This window comes from Meles meles, chromosome 7, assembly GCF_922984935.1.
Source record: "Meles meles chromosome 7, mMelMel3.1 paternal haplotype, whole genome shotgun sequence".
Taxonomy (NCBI): domain Eukaryota; kingdom Metazoa; phylum Chordata; class Mammalia; order Carnivora; family Mustelidae; genus Meles; species Meles meles.
In genome coordinates, this window is record NC_060072.1 from 90133790 (window position 1) to 90148462 (window position 14673).

Genomic DNA, 14673 nt, shown 5'->3' on the forward strand with positions numbered 1-14673 from the left:
GTCAGTGCTGATCTTCCCTTCCTTTTCCACAAGGAATAACCCCTTGGGTACCAACCCAACCAAAGCAATGCTAGACAGGCACCTGAGCATTCTTTGACCCTCCCAGCCCTGGGAAAAAGGGACTGCCTGAGCCTTCAGAAACCATCCCTGACCCCACACCAGACAGGCAGTGCCAGGGCCTCCAAATGGAACAAAGACATCTCCAGAAAACTCCCAAAGTCTTGAGATACGGAGTTGCAGTCCTGCACCTACCCTAGGGGCAGCCCCCCATCCTGCCTGCCTCCAAAGCCTACCTAGCCACACTTGCCGGTACCCCAGCCTCTCCCGGCTCCCCCTTCTCATTAATTGCTTAAATCAAAATCTTTTACAGAGATCCCCCTACATGCCAGATGGTGGGCTGGGCCAGGGGTGGGGGATGTCCCACTCTGCCCCACACTCCTTTCTCCAGGGTCCTCCGAAGCTCTGCCCTCTAGCTCCCTACCTCAGCAGCTGTAGGCCCTCTAGGCAGTGAAGGGAGTTGAGGGGAGCCTCCCAGGACACGCTCACTCTCGCTCACCTTAACTGCTTCCACCCTCCCCAACACAGGGTCCTCTCCTTTCCTCCAACACACACTCACACCTGTGGGAAGTCCTTTCTGAACCACCTTTCAATCCTTCCAGAAGATGATGAACATCATCCCCTCCCTGTTTGGGTGCTAGACCCCCACCCTCACACCTCAGTTGCTATTCTTTTTTTTTTTTCTTTTTAAGATTTTATTTATTTGTCAGAGAGAGAGTGTGTGGGGCAGGCAAAGGGTGAAACTGCCTCCTCGCCAGGAGCAAGGAGCCCACCACTATTCTGAATACCTCCCTCCTCAGGGCCCAGCAGGAAATTTCCAGCCTAAATGATGAAACAAAAACTAAAGGACTGCAGGGCCCGTGACGCTCCCTGATCCCTAACCCCCACCATCTAGTTTCCCCTGGGCTGTCAGCTCCAACCCTCAGACGGAAAATGTGGGGAAGAGGAGGAGAGAGCTGACCTCCTTATCAGGGTCATCTCTGAGTTGACTCAGGAGTTAAACCTGCCTCTCAGGTCCCCCCCCCCCCCCCCAGCAGGACACCAGAGTGTGGGGTCTGAGTCGGGGCAGGGAACATTTCCCCTCCCTCAGGAACCCCCTCTGCTGGGTGTCTGTACTCTTAAAGCTTTCTGTCTTTAATCTGGAAGCCTCTCACCAGGCCAACTCCTGCTCCACATCTCCCAGGACCCATCTCTTAGATACCTATTCCCCCTTCCCCCTTGCTACCTACCCCCCCTCCAGAGCCCCAGTGCCCCCCAGTGCTGGGGATCTGTGGCCCAAAACTCCTCCCTCACACCCTCCTCCCCAGTTCTCCCCAGGCTTTCCCACAGAGCGAAAAGGCCCTGAACCACAGAGCAGTCTGGATATGGTGGTAAAGGGCAGGCCGGTGCTAGAAGGCTGAGGTTGGTATTTGCCCCATGCTGCAAGAGGTCAGGAATGTGGCCATTGACATCAGCTATGGGAGATAAGACCCAGCTGGCAGCTCTCCCCCTCCGGCCCTAGACTGAGCCTCCACAGGCCTCAGAAGGTCCTGAGCAGTTGAAATGGGGTAGGGATCAGGGAAGCATCTGGGAAGGGGTTTGGTTAAGAATCCTGGGATCTGGGCCTGATCCCTGATGGAATTGAAAGTCCCCCAGAGGTCTAAAGTGACTTAGACCTCTTATCATTGAACCATCTTTACAATTAAATGGATCCCCCAACCTCTACCCTCCTGGATGTGTTAAAAACTTACTCTGCAGTAAGTAACTAGTATTTGTTCCATGAAAGAGTGATAACACTCACATCACCATTCACCCAAGGAAACAGACTGGATAGGCTTTACTATTCTCTCTTTGCAAGGGAAGAAACTGAAGTTCGGAGTGAAGTGACTTCCCCAAGTTCACACAGCTAGCCAAGAACCCAAACTGGCTGACTTGAGGCTTAGCAAAAAGAGCAAGGCAATAGGCATATGGCATGTGTAATCCACGTATCTTATTGGGCAATTCCACACCACATGACAATTCTGGAACCCAGCAAGGTGGGGACAAGCAGATGAAAGCAGGAGGAACCCCTTTGACTAACGTGTTGGGTACCTCTATCTCCACGAAACCTGCCATGCAAACTGAGCAGGGACTTATTTGTCTGCTGTTTTGCATGTGTTTGCCTTTTGGCTTCAGCAGGCCCTGATCCACCCTTAGCCAGCCCCCACGATGCTCAGGAGGCTTCCCCCAGCAGAAGGCAGCAGGCTTGGGTGAATCCGGGGCCAAGTGCTCCATCTGAGCTGTGCCTCCCTCTGGAGGGTCCACTGGACCAGCTCTCTATCCCTTCCTCTCCCAGGCCTGCTCTCATGCCTGCCCTCATCTCTCTGGTTCAGCTGGCAGCTCGATAAGAATCAATAGGTCCACTCCGGAGCAAAGAGCACCAACAAGTGTCTAAAGCCAGGCCATGCTGGACAAACAAGCCGCTCATGGTGATAGACTGGAAGGCCCCGTCCCTCAGGATTCCCTCAGTTCATTCAGCCGGGGGTGGCCAGCAGCCTCAGAGGCGCAGGGAGTGATGGGACCTTTTTTTTTACTTCCATCCTTTCTACCAACGTCCTGATGTGAGCTTCCTGGCAGAGGGAGGTCCCTGGGGACCGGCTTGAGATCCAGGGAGCCTTCTGAGGGGACACAGGGGAAGGAGGGGACGCAGGGGAAAGCGGAGACCTCCAGAAAAAATCCTAGTAAGGATGGGGTCGGGCCGGTCAGAAGGGCTGAGTCTCAGCTGGAATGTTTCTAGGCAGCCTTGGCTGTTGTCTTAGACCCTGCACAGTGTGGGACATGTCGTTGTCGCAGTCTGCGTGAGGGATTTCAGACTGTGTTAGTCACTGCTGTTCTCCCCCACCGCAACTCAAGCAGGGTCTGACACACAGTCGGTGCCCGACAAGTAGACAAGTAGCTGTTGAAATGTAAAGTGCTCAGAAAGTATTTGTTTCCCCCCTCGGGTGTAGGTAAGGCTGACGCACAGGTGTTTGGAAGGAGTGTCCGATGTTGAAACCACAAAGGGTTCCCCTGAGGCCAGGCTTCCAGGGGAGAGAGTGGGGGAGAGAAGCACAAGAAGGAGGGGGCTCAGAGAATCACTTTGTTTTCAGGGGCCTGAACCTACTTGGTGAGTGAATGCGTTTGTGGGTATTTGACAGAACACATCTATATGATGTGGGCATGAGTGTGTGCTAGTGAACACCGGCCCGTGGGTATGTCTGGGAACCAAGTGTGGTGGGGTCGGGTGGGTAAGCCAGCAGATTCGAGGATTAGGGTTGAGCTACGCTTCTTCTCCAGCCCCAAACTTTTCTTCCCCGGGACTCCTGGGGCTCCAGGATCACCCCCAAGATCCTCTCCCTAGGTGGGAATTTGGGCTGCCCCTTGAGGATAATTACAGAGATTCACACCCGACTTCACTCACTCACCTCCCCAAACCCCCAAATTCCAACCTGCCAGGACCTCCTCTACCTGGGGAAGGGGGGCATAACAACGTCATTTCCCGCCGCAAAACGACACTTCAAGGGCCGACTCCACCTGCCGCCCTGATCGGGGCGGGCCAGGTTACTCTCCCCCTTTCTGGGGGGGTGGAGGGTGGCCTTGGCAGGAAGGTGCTGGGGGTACTGGGGGAAGGGACGCTGGGGAAGTCTGGGAACCGACACGCGGATTCCCGCCTCGGTCCACCTGTGACCCAACCTTCCGCAAACGCGGGGACCTGGGGGCGGGGGCGGGGCCTGCTCAGGCGGGTCCCCACCCCTTCCCTCGGCGATAAAACTTCAGTCGCGGACCGGGCACGCTTCCTGTCCGAGCCCGAGTCCTGGCCTCTCGTCTTACTCTCCGAGCAGCATGAGCTTCACCACCCACTCCACCTTCTCTTCCAACTATCGGTCCCTGGGCTCCGTGCAGTCGCCCAGCCACCGGGTCCGGCCCGTCAGCAGCGCGGCCAGCGTCTATGCAGGCGCCGGAGGCTCAGGCTCCCGGATCTCCGTATCCCGCTCCACCAGCTTCCGGGGCGGCTGGGGGTCCGGGGGCCTGGCCACGGGGTTGGCCGCCGGGATGGCCGGGGGTCTGGCCGGCATAGGGGGCATCCAGGGCGAGAAGGAGACCATGCAAGACCTGAATGACCGCCTGGCCTCCTACCTGGAGAGGGTGAGGAGCCTGGAGGCAGATAATCAGAGACTGGAGGTGAGAATCCGGGAACACCTGGAGAAGAAGGGACCCCAGGTCAGAGACTGGGGGCATTACTTCAAGACCATCGAGGAGCTGAGGGCTCAGGTAAGGGGCCCCCGGACCCCCAGCCTGTTTGACCCTCCAGTTACCCACTCTCTGCTTCTTCCTCCCCTTCCCGCAAAGACTGGAATTTTGATAGAGTTCAGTGTCCTGACCCCTTCCCCTTTTCTATCTCCACTGCCCCTCCTATTCCACAGGGAGGGGGTTGGCGGCCTGGATTTCCACACATACCCCTAGCCATAGAAACCCCTTAGGGCAGTGGCTGGGCATGGGAGGGCCTTTTCTTGGGAGATGGCAGGAAGGGGAGGGGGCTGGTTTTGCAGAGGAAGTCTGCATGAGAGGAGGTGTGACGAGGCCCCATAAAGAGGACCTGGACACTCTGGCTTCTGGCCTAAGCAGGACAATTGGAGGGTTAAGCGGATGTGGCTAAGGCTGAGTCATCTGAGAGTAAACAGGAGGCCTACCTGTGGGAGGGGCCAAAAGGGGGAGCAGGGGGAGGTGAGCAGGTGCACTAGGAAAAAGAAATGCTAGGAGAAGACTGGCTTACTTCAGGGCAGGCCAGCCAGCAGAGGCCCCCCAAAAAGAGCAGTGACCTGTGGGAACTCTGGAATTTGGGACTCCAGGAAAGGAGGGAACGGTGTGAGAGGGCACAGGTGGTAGGGGATAGGCGTACAAGGACAGTAACCTTTAGCTATTGAGGGGACTTGGAAGGTTTCACTCATACACATAACATCTTCCCCCACTCAACGCCCTCCACCATTGATTTCCCATTCATGGAGCCTCCTGTCTGCAATCCCCCAGATTTTTGCAAGTTCTGTGGACAATGCCCGCATCGTTCTGCAGATTGACAATGCCCGTCTTGCTGCTGATGACTTCAGAGTCAAGTAAGCCTGGGAGTGCTAGGGAGCCAACTGGTCTGTTCCTGGCTGGGTGGCTCAGGTGGGGGCTCACAGTGAGATCTTCAGCTGTGGTCAGAGCTGGGCAGATAAGAGTTAGACTCCAACAACTTATTCATTGATATAACCCAGTTTAAGAATATTGTCCCCCAAGTACTGAGAACGGTGCTCAGAGGATTACCACCTGATGCTAACTCTGGGTGCTGGTTTGCCGTGGCCCTGGGGGCGCTCTTAGGCGGCATGGGCTGAGAAGGTTCCAGATCAGAGATGAGGCCCCTCTGATTACTTCTACTCCCACAGGTATGAGACGGAACTGGCCATGCGCCAGTCCGTGGAGAGTGACATCCACGGGCTCCGTAAGGTCATTGATGACACCAATGTCACTAGGCTGCAGCTGGAGACAGAGATTGAGGCTCTCAAGGAGGAGTTGCTCTTCATGAAGAAGAACCATGAGGAGGCAAGCAGGGGCCACTGGCCAGGCTAGGGACTAGGAGGCCAAACAAGTCTGGGTGGGGGGAATAGACAGGACAGGCCACCTGGAACTTGCAGGGACATTTAGAACTACAAGCCTGGGCTCTTCCTAACCAGACTGCTGCCCTACTCAGTGGGTCATCTGAAATGCAGCATGATGGGGTCAAGAGGACATGGGTGAGAGTGTGAGGAGAGGACAAAAGATAGAAGCAGCCAGCACCTCGTGTAAGAGCTGATGCAGGAGTGAGAGTGGGTGGAGCTGGCTGGGCTTCCTGGAAGAATGCACAAGGAGCAAGTTTGTGGAGCGCGGATAGACGGAGGGTCAGAGCCAAGTGAGGAGAGAGAAACCACCTGTGGGTGGTAGATTGGGGCAGGGGGTGGGCGGCCTTTTATTCACGTGGAGTAGAAAACTCAGAACTGGCATTGCCCAGAGTACAAAACCGAGAGTCTCCTCCATTGCTCTCTCTGGCTGAGCCCCAGACCTCCTGCGAGGAGGAGTCTTGTCAGAGCTCTGACCCTGAGTCTCCCCTCACTCTGATCTTCTCTCCTTCAGGAAGTAAAGGGTCTACAGAACCAAATTGCCAACTCCGGATTGACCGTGGAGTTGGATGCCCCCAAGTCTCAGGACCTCAGCAAGATCATGGCAGACATCCGGGCCCAGTATGACGAGCTGGCTCGGAAGAACCGAGAGGAGCTGGACAAGTACTGGTCCCAGCAGGTGCATGAGGGGAAGGGACGGGAGCCAGGCCAGGCGCAGAGGCCCGAGGCGGTGGTGGGGAGGCCGAAAGAGAAGGAGGGTCCTGAGGACTCTACCTACCCTGCAGATTGAGGAAAGCACCACAGTGGTCACCACACAGACCGCAGAGATAGGAGAGGCTGAGATGACCCTCACAGAGCTGAGACGTACCGCCCAGTCCTTGGAGATCAACCTGGACTCGATGAGAAACCTGGTGAGAGCCCTCACTTCACCTGCTCCTACTGCTCTTGGCCCTGACCTCTGTTGCCCTCAGACCCAATCCTGTCTCGGCCCAAATCCCACCCCTTCCATCCTAAATCACGTGCTCCGAAAGCGTGGTTTCTCTTGCATTTCCCGCTGCTCCTACCCACGACCCTAGTACCTGGCATACCCTAAGTTTTCCAAGAAGTTTCCAAGAGTGAAGGGATGAGCCATCCCAGGATTTGGACTGCTCTGCTGAAACTCGCAGAGGCTCTCCCTCCACTCCATCTCGAGGCTCACCCGACCCTCCTCCCTGTGCCCCCACCACAGAAGGCCAGCTTAGAGAACAGCCTCAGGGAGGTCGAAACCCGCTACGCCATGCAGATGGAGCAGCTCAACGGGGTCCTGCTGCACCTGGAGTCTGAGCTGTCCCAGACCCGGGCGGAGGGGCAGCGCCAGGCCCAGGAGTACGAAGCCCTGTTGAATGTCAAGGTCAAGCTGGAGGCTGAGATTGCCACCTACCGTCGCCTGCTGGAAGATGGGGAGGACTTCAAGTAAGTGGGGCCCTTCTCCCACCCTCACAAGCTGGATTGGAGATACACTTCTCCCCAAAAGCATCTTTGGTTAAGCCCCACCTTGTGCCTGTTCATGTGCATCCACTGAGCACTGGGCAGGAGCTCTGTGCGGGCTCCTGCATCTCCCAAGGGAGTAACAGTGGCAGAGGCTCCCCCCTCCAGGTAGGAGAAGAGACCAAGTCTTGCCCCAACCGTACGGGTTTTTTTTTTCTTCCCTTCCCTCGGCTCCCTGCTACTCTGCCCAGCTATTTATAACTGGGGCTTGGTCTTCTGTTAACAGTCTCAGTGACGCCCTGGACAGCAGCAGCAGCTCCATACAGACCATCCAGAAAACCACTACCCGCAGGATTGTGGACGGCAAGGTCGTGTCTGAGACCAACGACACCAAAGTTCTGAGGCATTGAGGGAGCAGAAGCAGGGTACCCTTTGGGGAGCAGGAGGCCAATAAAAAGTTCCAAGGTCACTTCGTGTCTCCCTTGACTGTTTTCATACTGTATATAGATGCTCTGACCCATGAATCCTCCGTCTGATCAGGTAGAAATCAGCACCGACCCCAGGGGTGTCATATGGGGGAGGGGAGTGCGGCCAGAGGAAAGGTCTGTGTTCTCTTCTGAGAACTCACCTTCTCAGAAAGAGGAGGGTACTGTTGATGAGAATTTGTCTTTTCAAATTAAAAAAGGGATAAGTAACATGCACAAAATCTAAAAAGAAAGAAGGAAATAAAATTAAATATTTCCCACGCACTCCAGAGGTAACCACTGTAAAATAGTTTCTTAAATTGGACAGACAGGAACATGTTTCATTTTATTCTCTCTCTGTAGGGTCACACCATTCTACAAGCTCGAGTTCCCAAACCCTTCTTTCTTTACCCCACAGAGTGTGTTGGGCACCTTTCTCAATCACTATGTGTATACCTGCCTCACTTTTTTCACCCAGTTGAGTGAATGTGGACTCTTCTACCTCCATTTGGAATCCATACACGTAATCCATTTTCCAGAAGGAAATTCTTAGTCCAACAGTGAAGGGGAAAGCGCAGAACTGTGGTACTTACGCCCACCGTCCCCTCTCCTGTTTTGCTAACAATTTCAATGACTTTTTTCCTACCCATCTTGCAGCCGAATGTCTTGATCACATAAATCTTCTCTTAAATTGCAACAGAGAGGAATCACCATATTCCAACTGTTCCCAAGAATCAAAAGCTTCAGCTGTGTCGTGTTCAGTCATGGTCAACAAACCAACGTGAGAAACGACGTCCAGGTCTTTCTTGGCCTTTGTCTTAAGAATTAGTCCTCCATCGGCTTTGAGTGATATCATAGAACATATGACATCATTTTACCTAAAACTTATTGCATCTGTATAGGAATGCCATTGGGATTCTTTTAAGAAGGATCCTCAGAATGATTTTCTCTCAGGTGTCAGCAATAAAAACTTTTATTTGGTAGTGAAGGGCTATTATATTTAGTCCATACATCGTACATCCCATTCTTGTTAACAGCTGCCAATACTACGCCGTGTGGAGTACAAATTTACCTAACCCAGGTCTTTTCATGATGAACATCTTGGTGTCCAGTAGTTTGGTTTTTGCAAAAAGAAGTTGTGATGAAAAAAAAAAGAAAGAAAGAAAGAAATTGCGGTGAATGTCAACTAATATGCTGTTAATATCTGTAACTAATATGCACTAATACGTGAGCAGATCTATAGGACAAATTCGTAGAAATGGTGTGCTGGGCTACCCCATTAACAAATATTTAAGAAGTACCTACTTTATGCCAGGCCCTAGGCTAGGGCACTGATATCTACGTGGTAGACAAAGTGAGTATTGCCCCTACCTGGTCAAGCTCACAGCCTAATGGTTAAAAGTGTGTGCATTTTGGGGGCACCTGCTGGCTCAGTCAGTGAAGCATGTGACTCTTGATCTCAGGGTTGTGAGTTCGAGGCCCATGTCAGTGTAGAGATTACCTAAAAAAATAAAATCTAAGGAGAAAAAAGTGTATTTTTATCCATTCCTTCAACAAATATTTACTGAATACCTACTATGTACCAGCCACTCCTCCAGGAACTAGAGACGTATCACTGAACGAAAAAGACAAAATCACTATCCTCATGAAGTTTACATTCTGGTGACGGGAGACAGATAAATAAACATAACATAATGTGCTAGCAGGTGATAAATGTCCTGGGCCTGGGTAGAGCCCCAAAGGAAGGTCATAGCAGGGAGAAGTCAGGAAGGGAAAAGGTGATGCCTGAAGATCCCAGGATAATGAATCTTCCATCAAAATGAAAAACAGGGGTGCCTGGGTGGCTCAGTCGGTTAAGGGTCTGCTTTCAGCTCAGGTCATGATCTCGGGGTCCTGGGATCAAGCCCTGCATCAGGCTCCCTGCTCAGTGGGGAGCCGGCTTCTCCCTCTTCCTCTGCCTGTCACTTTCCCTGCTTGTTCTCTCTCTCTCTCTCTCTCTCTCTCTGTCAAATAAATAAAACCTTAAAAAAAAAAGATTTTATTTGAGAGAGAGAGAGAGAGAGAGATAGCAGGAAAGCATGAGCAGAGGCAGTGGAGAGGGAGAAGCAAGGAGCCGATGCAGGACTCCATCCCAGGACCCTGAAACCATGACTCAAGCCAAAGGCAGACGCTGAACTGACTGAGCCATCCCGGCGCCCCATGAAATCTGTTTAGGAAAGCAATCAAATGATTTTCTTGCCCGTGCGTGTCCCTATTTTCCAGATGTGTAAGTGTGATACTGAATGTGCTTGTTCAGACCACACGGAAGCCCCAGAGCTGATGAGGGCCCTGCCCCCACCTCCGCAAAGACTTGCATGGGTTCCTCCCTGTAATTTAGTCAGGAGAGGCGCAACCTTCCTAGGGCTCCTAAAACGGAGAGACAGATGGCCAAGTAGCCAGATGCTGGCTGCAAGTGACCGTTACAGGGTGCGGACCTGCAGGAGGCTAAAGCAGAAAGCCCCTTGGCGGATCCCAAGCCACACTTGAGGCTGATTCAAACCGACCAGAGGGTAACCCAAGACCATGCACCTGACATGACTACCCCTCCCATCGGAAAATGTCTCACAGTTCCCAGGGCGCTAATGCATTTGATCCCCATTACAATCCTGTGAGCTATGCAGGGCAGAGAGTGTTACTGGCTCTCGCTCAGAGAAGTAAGCGCTGAGGTTCCCAGAGATCATGTGACCTGCCGGAGGCCACAGAGCTAGAAGCTTAAAGCACGAAACCACATCTCCCAATTCCCAGTCCCAAGCTCTTTCTTCCGTGTATTAAAACTTAACCCACCAAAACAATGAACACTGTTATGCTGTAAATAAACAAATTAAAAAAAAAAAAAAAAAAAAACTTAACCCAGGGATTCTCAACCTTGGTCGTGATTCCCATCACCGGAGGCGTTTTACCAACAACACCAAGCCCCCTGGCAAGTGTTAACATTTGATTTTAGTAATTCCAACAGGCAGGCAATGGGGGGACTCAGATCCCAGCTATACCCAGGGTCAGCACCATGACCTTCCCTCCTGATGCAGGCCCGCATGTGTATGTTTTAAATTGCATGCACCTGGGAAAACTCTAGGCCTCTCGGGCAAACCTCCTCATCTCCCATTTGGGAAGGTGACCTCAGGAGGGGCAGCCCGTCCTGTCCCCTGAGTGCCAAAGGGGAAAATGAGCAATTCCAACATGGAATCATCTGTTTCATCTCAACAATCCCCTGTCTAGGTGCAATCCAGCCCAGATACTAAATTAATAAATGCTTCTGGAAGGTACAGAACGACATGTATCATACAGTGACATTTGGGGTTTTCTTTTTTAAGACAAAAACAGCTAATAGATAGATAGATAAAATGTATATCCATATGTATATATACTTCTATCTGCAAAACTCTCTGGAAGAATACATAAGATATTTAAATTAATGATTAACTCTGAGAGAAATTAGTGTAGGGAGAAACAAAGGGAGATTTACTTTCCATTGTGTATCCTTTGTACTCTGAGTCATATATTACTATTGCAAATACTAAAGAAATTTTTCTTTGTTAGTTTTATAATGGTACAGGAACGTACAGCTTTCCACAGAAGGAAATTTTGCACCCATTTTTGTTTCTGACTCACCCCATTCATCCAATCAGTCATTGAATAGTTACTGAGTTCTTAGTATATGCCAAAAACTGTTCTAGGAACTGAAGATACAGTGGCTGACTAAAACAGGCAAATAATCCTTGTTCTTGTGAAGCTCATATTCTAGCAGATGGAGACAGACAACAAAGGATAAATGTAATAAGTAAATTATATTGTGTATTTGGTAAGTGTTATGGGAAAAAATAGGGCAAGGTATGTGCATTCAGGCGTTGGAAGGTGGGGCACCTGGGTGGCTCAGTCAGTTGCGCGTGTGCCTTCGGTTCAGGTTGTGATCCCAGGGTCCTGGGATCGAGTGCCCTCATCGGGCTTCCTGCTCAGGGGGAGTCTTCTTCCTCCCTCTCCCTCTCCCTCTCCCCACTGCCCGTGCATGCTTCCTTCTCTCTCTTTCTCTCTCTCAAATAAATAAAATGTTTTTTTTAAAGAAATGTTTTCAACTCATTTATAAAGTAAATAAGTAAATAAAAGGAGTTAGAAGGTGTACCAGTTTCCTATTATTGCTGTAGCAATCGTAAACTTAGTGGCTTAAAACAATGCATATTTGTTATCTTACAGTTTAGGAGGTAAGAAGTCCTAAAATCAAGGTGTCAACAGGACTGCATGTCTTCCAGAAGCTCCAGGTGGAATTGATGTCCTTGCCTTTTCCCGCTTCTAGAGACCACCTGCATCCCTTGGTTTGTGGCCATCTCTCTTATCTGCAAAGCCAGCTGCACATCTTCAAGTCTCACTTTCTTTCTCTGACTTCAGCCACAAGTCTGATCTCTTTTTCTGTGAGTTTGGCTTTGGGTTTTGGTTTATAAATGAGGTCATACAGTATTCGTCTTTCTCTGTCTGACTTATTTCAGTGAGCATGATGCCTTCGATCTCCATCCACATTGTCACAAATGGTAGGATTTCCTGGATTTTTTTTTTAAGATTTTATTTCTTTATTTGACAGACAGAGATCACAAGTAGACAGAGCACCAGGCAGAGAGAGAGGGAGAAGCAGGCCCCCCACCGAGCGGAGAGCCCCATGCAGGGCTTGATCCCAGGACCCCAGGATCATGACCTGAACTGAAGGCAGAGGCTTTAACCCTCTGAGCCACCCAGGCGCCCCGATTTCCTGGATTTTTATGGCTAAATTATATCCCATTGCATATTATGCCACAACTTCTATAACCATTCATCCACCAATGGACCCAGGTTATTTCATGTCTTGGCTATTGTAAGGAATGCTGCTATGAACATGGGGATGCAGTTATATTTTCGAGTCAGTGTTTTCGTTTCCTTTGGCTATATTCCCAAAAAGAGAATTGCTGGATCTTATGGTAGTTTTGTTTTTAATTTTTTGAGGATCCTCCATATTCTTTTCCATCATAGCCGTACTTGACTGGGTCTGAAGGCAGCGAGGTCTCAGTAACCACATGTAACGGCAAAACCATAACTTAATTTATCATTTGGGGATACCTGGAATGACTGGCCTCTTGAAAGTAAATCTTGGGGGCGCCTGGGTGGCTCAGTGGGTTAAAGCCTCTGCCTTCGGCTCAGGTCATGATCCCAGGGTCCTGGGATCGAGCCCCGAATCAGGCTCTCTGCTCCCTGCTACTCTCTCTCTCTCTCTGCCTGCCTCTCTGCCTACTTGTGATCTCTGTCTGTCAAATAAGTAAATAAATAAATAAGAAAGTAAATCTTGGGCAGACTCTACAGCTGTTAAGATAGAAGATTCCAGTGGGAAAAGGGAAACCAAGGGCTCTCTGGGGGTGGTTTGGCTGCTTTGGCAACACTGGTGAGCTTAGAGAAAGGAAAGGAAAGTTCCAAGTTTTAAATTCTTGGGTCAACTCTGGAAAACAATATAGAGGTTCCTCAAAAAGTTGAAAAAAAAAAAGTTGAAAATAAAGCTATCCTATGACCCAGCAATCACACTACTGGGTATTTACCCCAAAGATACAAATATAGTGATCCAAAGGGGCACCTGCACCCCAATATAGCAGCAATGTCCATAATAGCCAAACTACAGAAAGAGCTCAGATGTCCATCAACAGACGAATGGATAAATAAGAGGTGTTGTATATAGGTTTATACACAATGGAATACTATGCAGCCATCAAAAATGAAATTTTGCCATTTGTGACGACATGGATGGAACTAGAGGGCATTATGCTAAGTTAAACAAGTCTATCAGAGAAAGATAATTATCATATGATCTCACTGATATATGAGTTTTGAGGAAAAAGGCACAGGATCGTAGGAGAAGCGAGGGAAAAAATGAAACAAGATGAAACCAGAGAGGGAGACAAACCATAAGGGACTCTTAATCTCAGGAAACAAACTGAGGGTTGTTGGAGGGGAGGAGGGTGGGTGGGATGGGGTGGCTGGGTGATGGACACTGGGGAGGGTAGTGTTGTGGTGAACGCTGTGTATTGTGTAAGACTGATGAATCACAGGGGCGCCTGGGTGGCTCAGTGGGTTAAAGCCTCTGCCTTCAACTCAGGTCATGATCCCAGGGTCCTGGGATCGAGCCCCGCATCGGGCTCTCCGCTCAGCAGGGAGCCTGCTTCCTCCTCTCTCTCTGCCTGCCTCTCTGCCTAGTTGTGATTTCTCTCTGTCAAATAAATAAAATATTAAAAAAAAAAAGACTGATGAATCACAGACTTGTACGTCTGAAACAAATAATGCATTATATGGTAATAATAATAATTATAATTATAATTATATATACTATTACTAATAATAATTTTTAAAATCTTGGCTCGAGAGGACCAGGCTGCTTCAAAGACTTCCTAAATGAATCTCTCATCTCCTGTAGCCCCAGGGCAGATGGAGCTAAAGCCTGATACTGCAGCATAAGTTGGGATCACAACCAGGTCTTACATGAAAGCCAGGGCATTGAGGAGGAATCCTAAGAATGGGAAAAGGAAGTTTGGGATATACTTGAGGATGCTGAGTACCCAGACCATCCTAAACCTCACTGACTGGGAGAGGCAGCCCTGCCATCTCTGTCTAATAAGGCTGGTTCTATCTTGCTTGGAGACTCTGTAAGAGTTTCACCTGAGATAGTTAACATGTAATAAATGACTCGTACAAAATCTGACCCTGCAGTAGACTTACAAGCCAAAAAAAAAAAAAAAAAAAAAAAGCAAAGATTTTGTCAGTTTATATAGACACAAACTTGGGGAATTTGTATGGAGTTGGATTCTAAGGGTGTTGAACCAAAAAGGTAGACACAGTTTTAGATGGGGCTGAATTTATTTATATGGGTTTATTTATATGGATTCAGAGAATCCAAACTCAATGTGCTAGCTCCAGTTGCCAGGAATGATTTTATCTCTTCCTTTAGTTGATTAGCTAAAACTTGGTCTCAGGGGCGCCTCGGTGGCTCAGTTGGTTAAGTATCTGCCTTTGGC

The 14673-nt window shown here is 50.0% G+C and overlaps 1 protein-coding gene across 1 annotated transcript; it reads left to right on the forward strand.

Moving 5' to 3' along the window:
- The first annotated feature begins 3837 nt into the window (after positions 1 to 3837).
- On the forward strand, positions 3838 to 7623 carry KRT18 (keratin 18). The gene is made up of 7 exons (XM_046011514.1): positions 3838 to 4326; positions 5083 to 5165; positions 5478 to 5634; positions 6202 to 6366; positions 6473 to 6598; positions 6916 to 7139; positions 7441 to 7623. The coding sequence occupies exons 1-7, from the start codon at positions 3898 to 3900 to the stop codon at positions 7562 to 7564; spliced, it is 1308 nt and encodes a 435-aa protein (XP_045867470.1). The 5' UTR covers positions 3838 to 3897; the 3' UTR covers positions 7565 to 7623.
- Positions 7624 to 14673: the final 7050 nt, after the last annotated feature.

Bases quoted from the DNA above. Each gene is read 5' to 3' on its own strand.
- KRT18 (XM_046011514.1), top strand. From the start codon at position 3,898: ATGAGCTTCACCACCCACTCCACCTTCTCTTCCAACTATCGGTCCCTG. The intron at 5,635-6,201 runs GCAAGCAGGGGC...TCTCTCCTTCAG, and splicing joins TGAAGAAGAACCATGAGGAG to GAAGTAAAGGGTCTACAGAA. The intron at 6,599-6,915 runs GTGAGAGCCCTC...CCCCCACCACAG, and splicing joins TGGACTCGATGAGAAACCTG to AAGGCCAGCTTAGAGAACAG.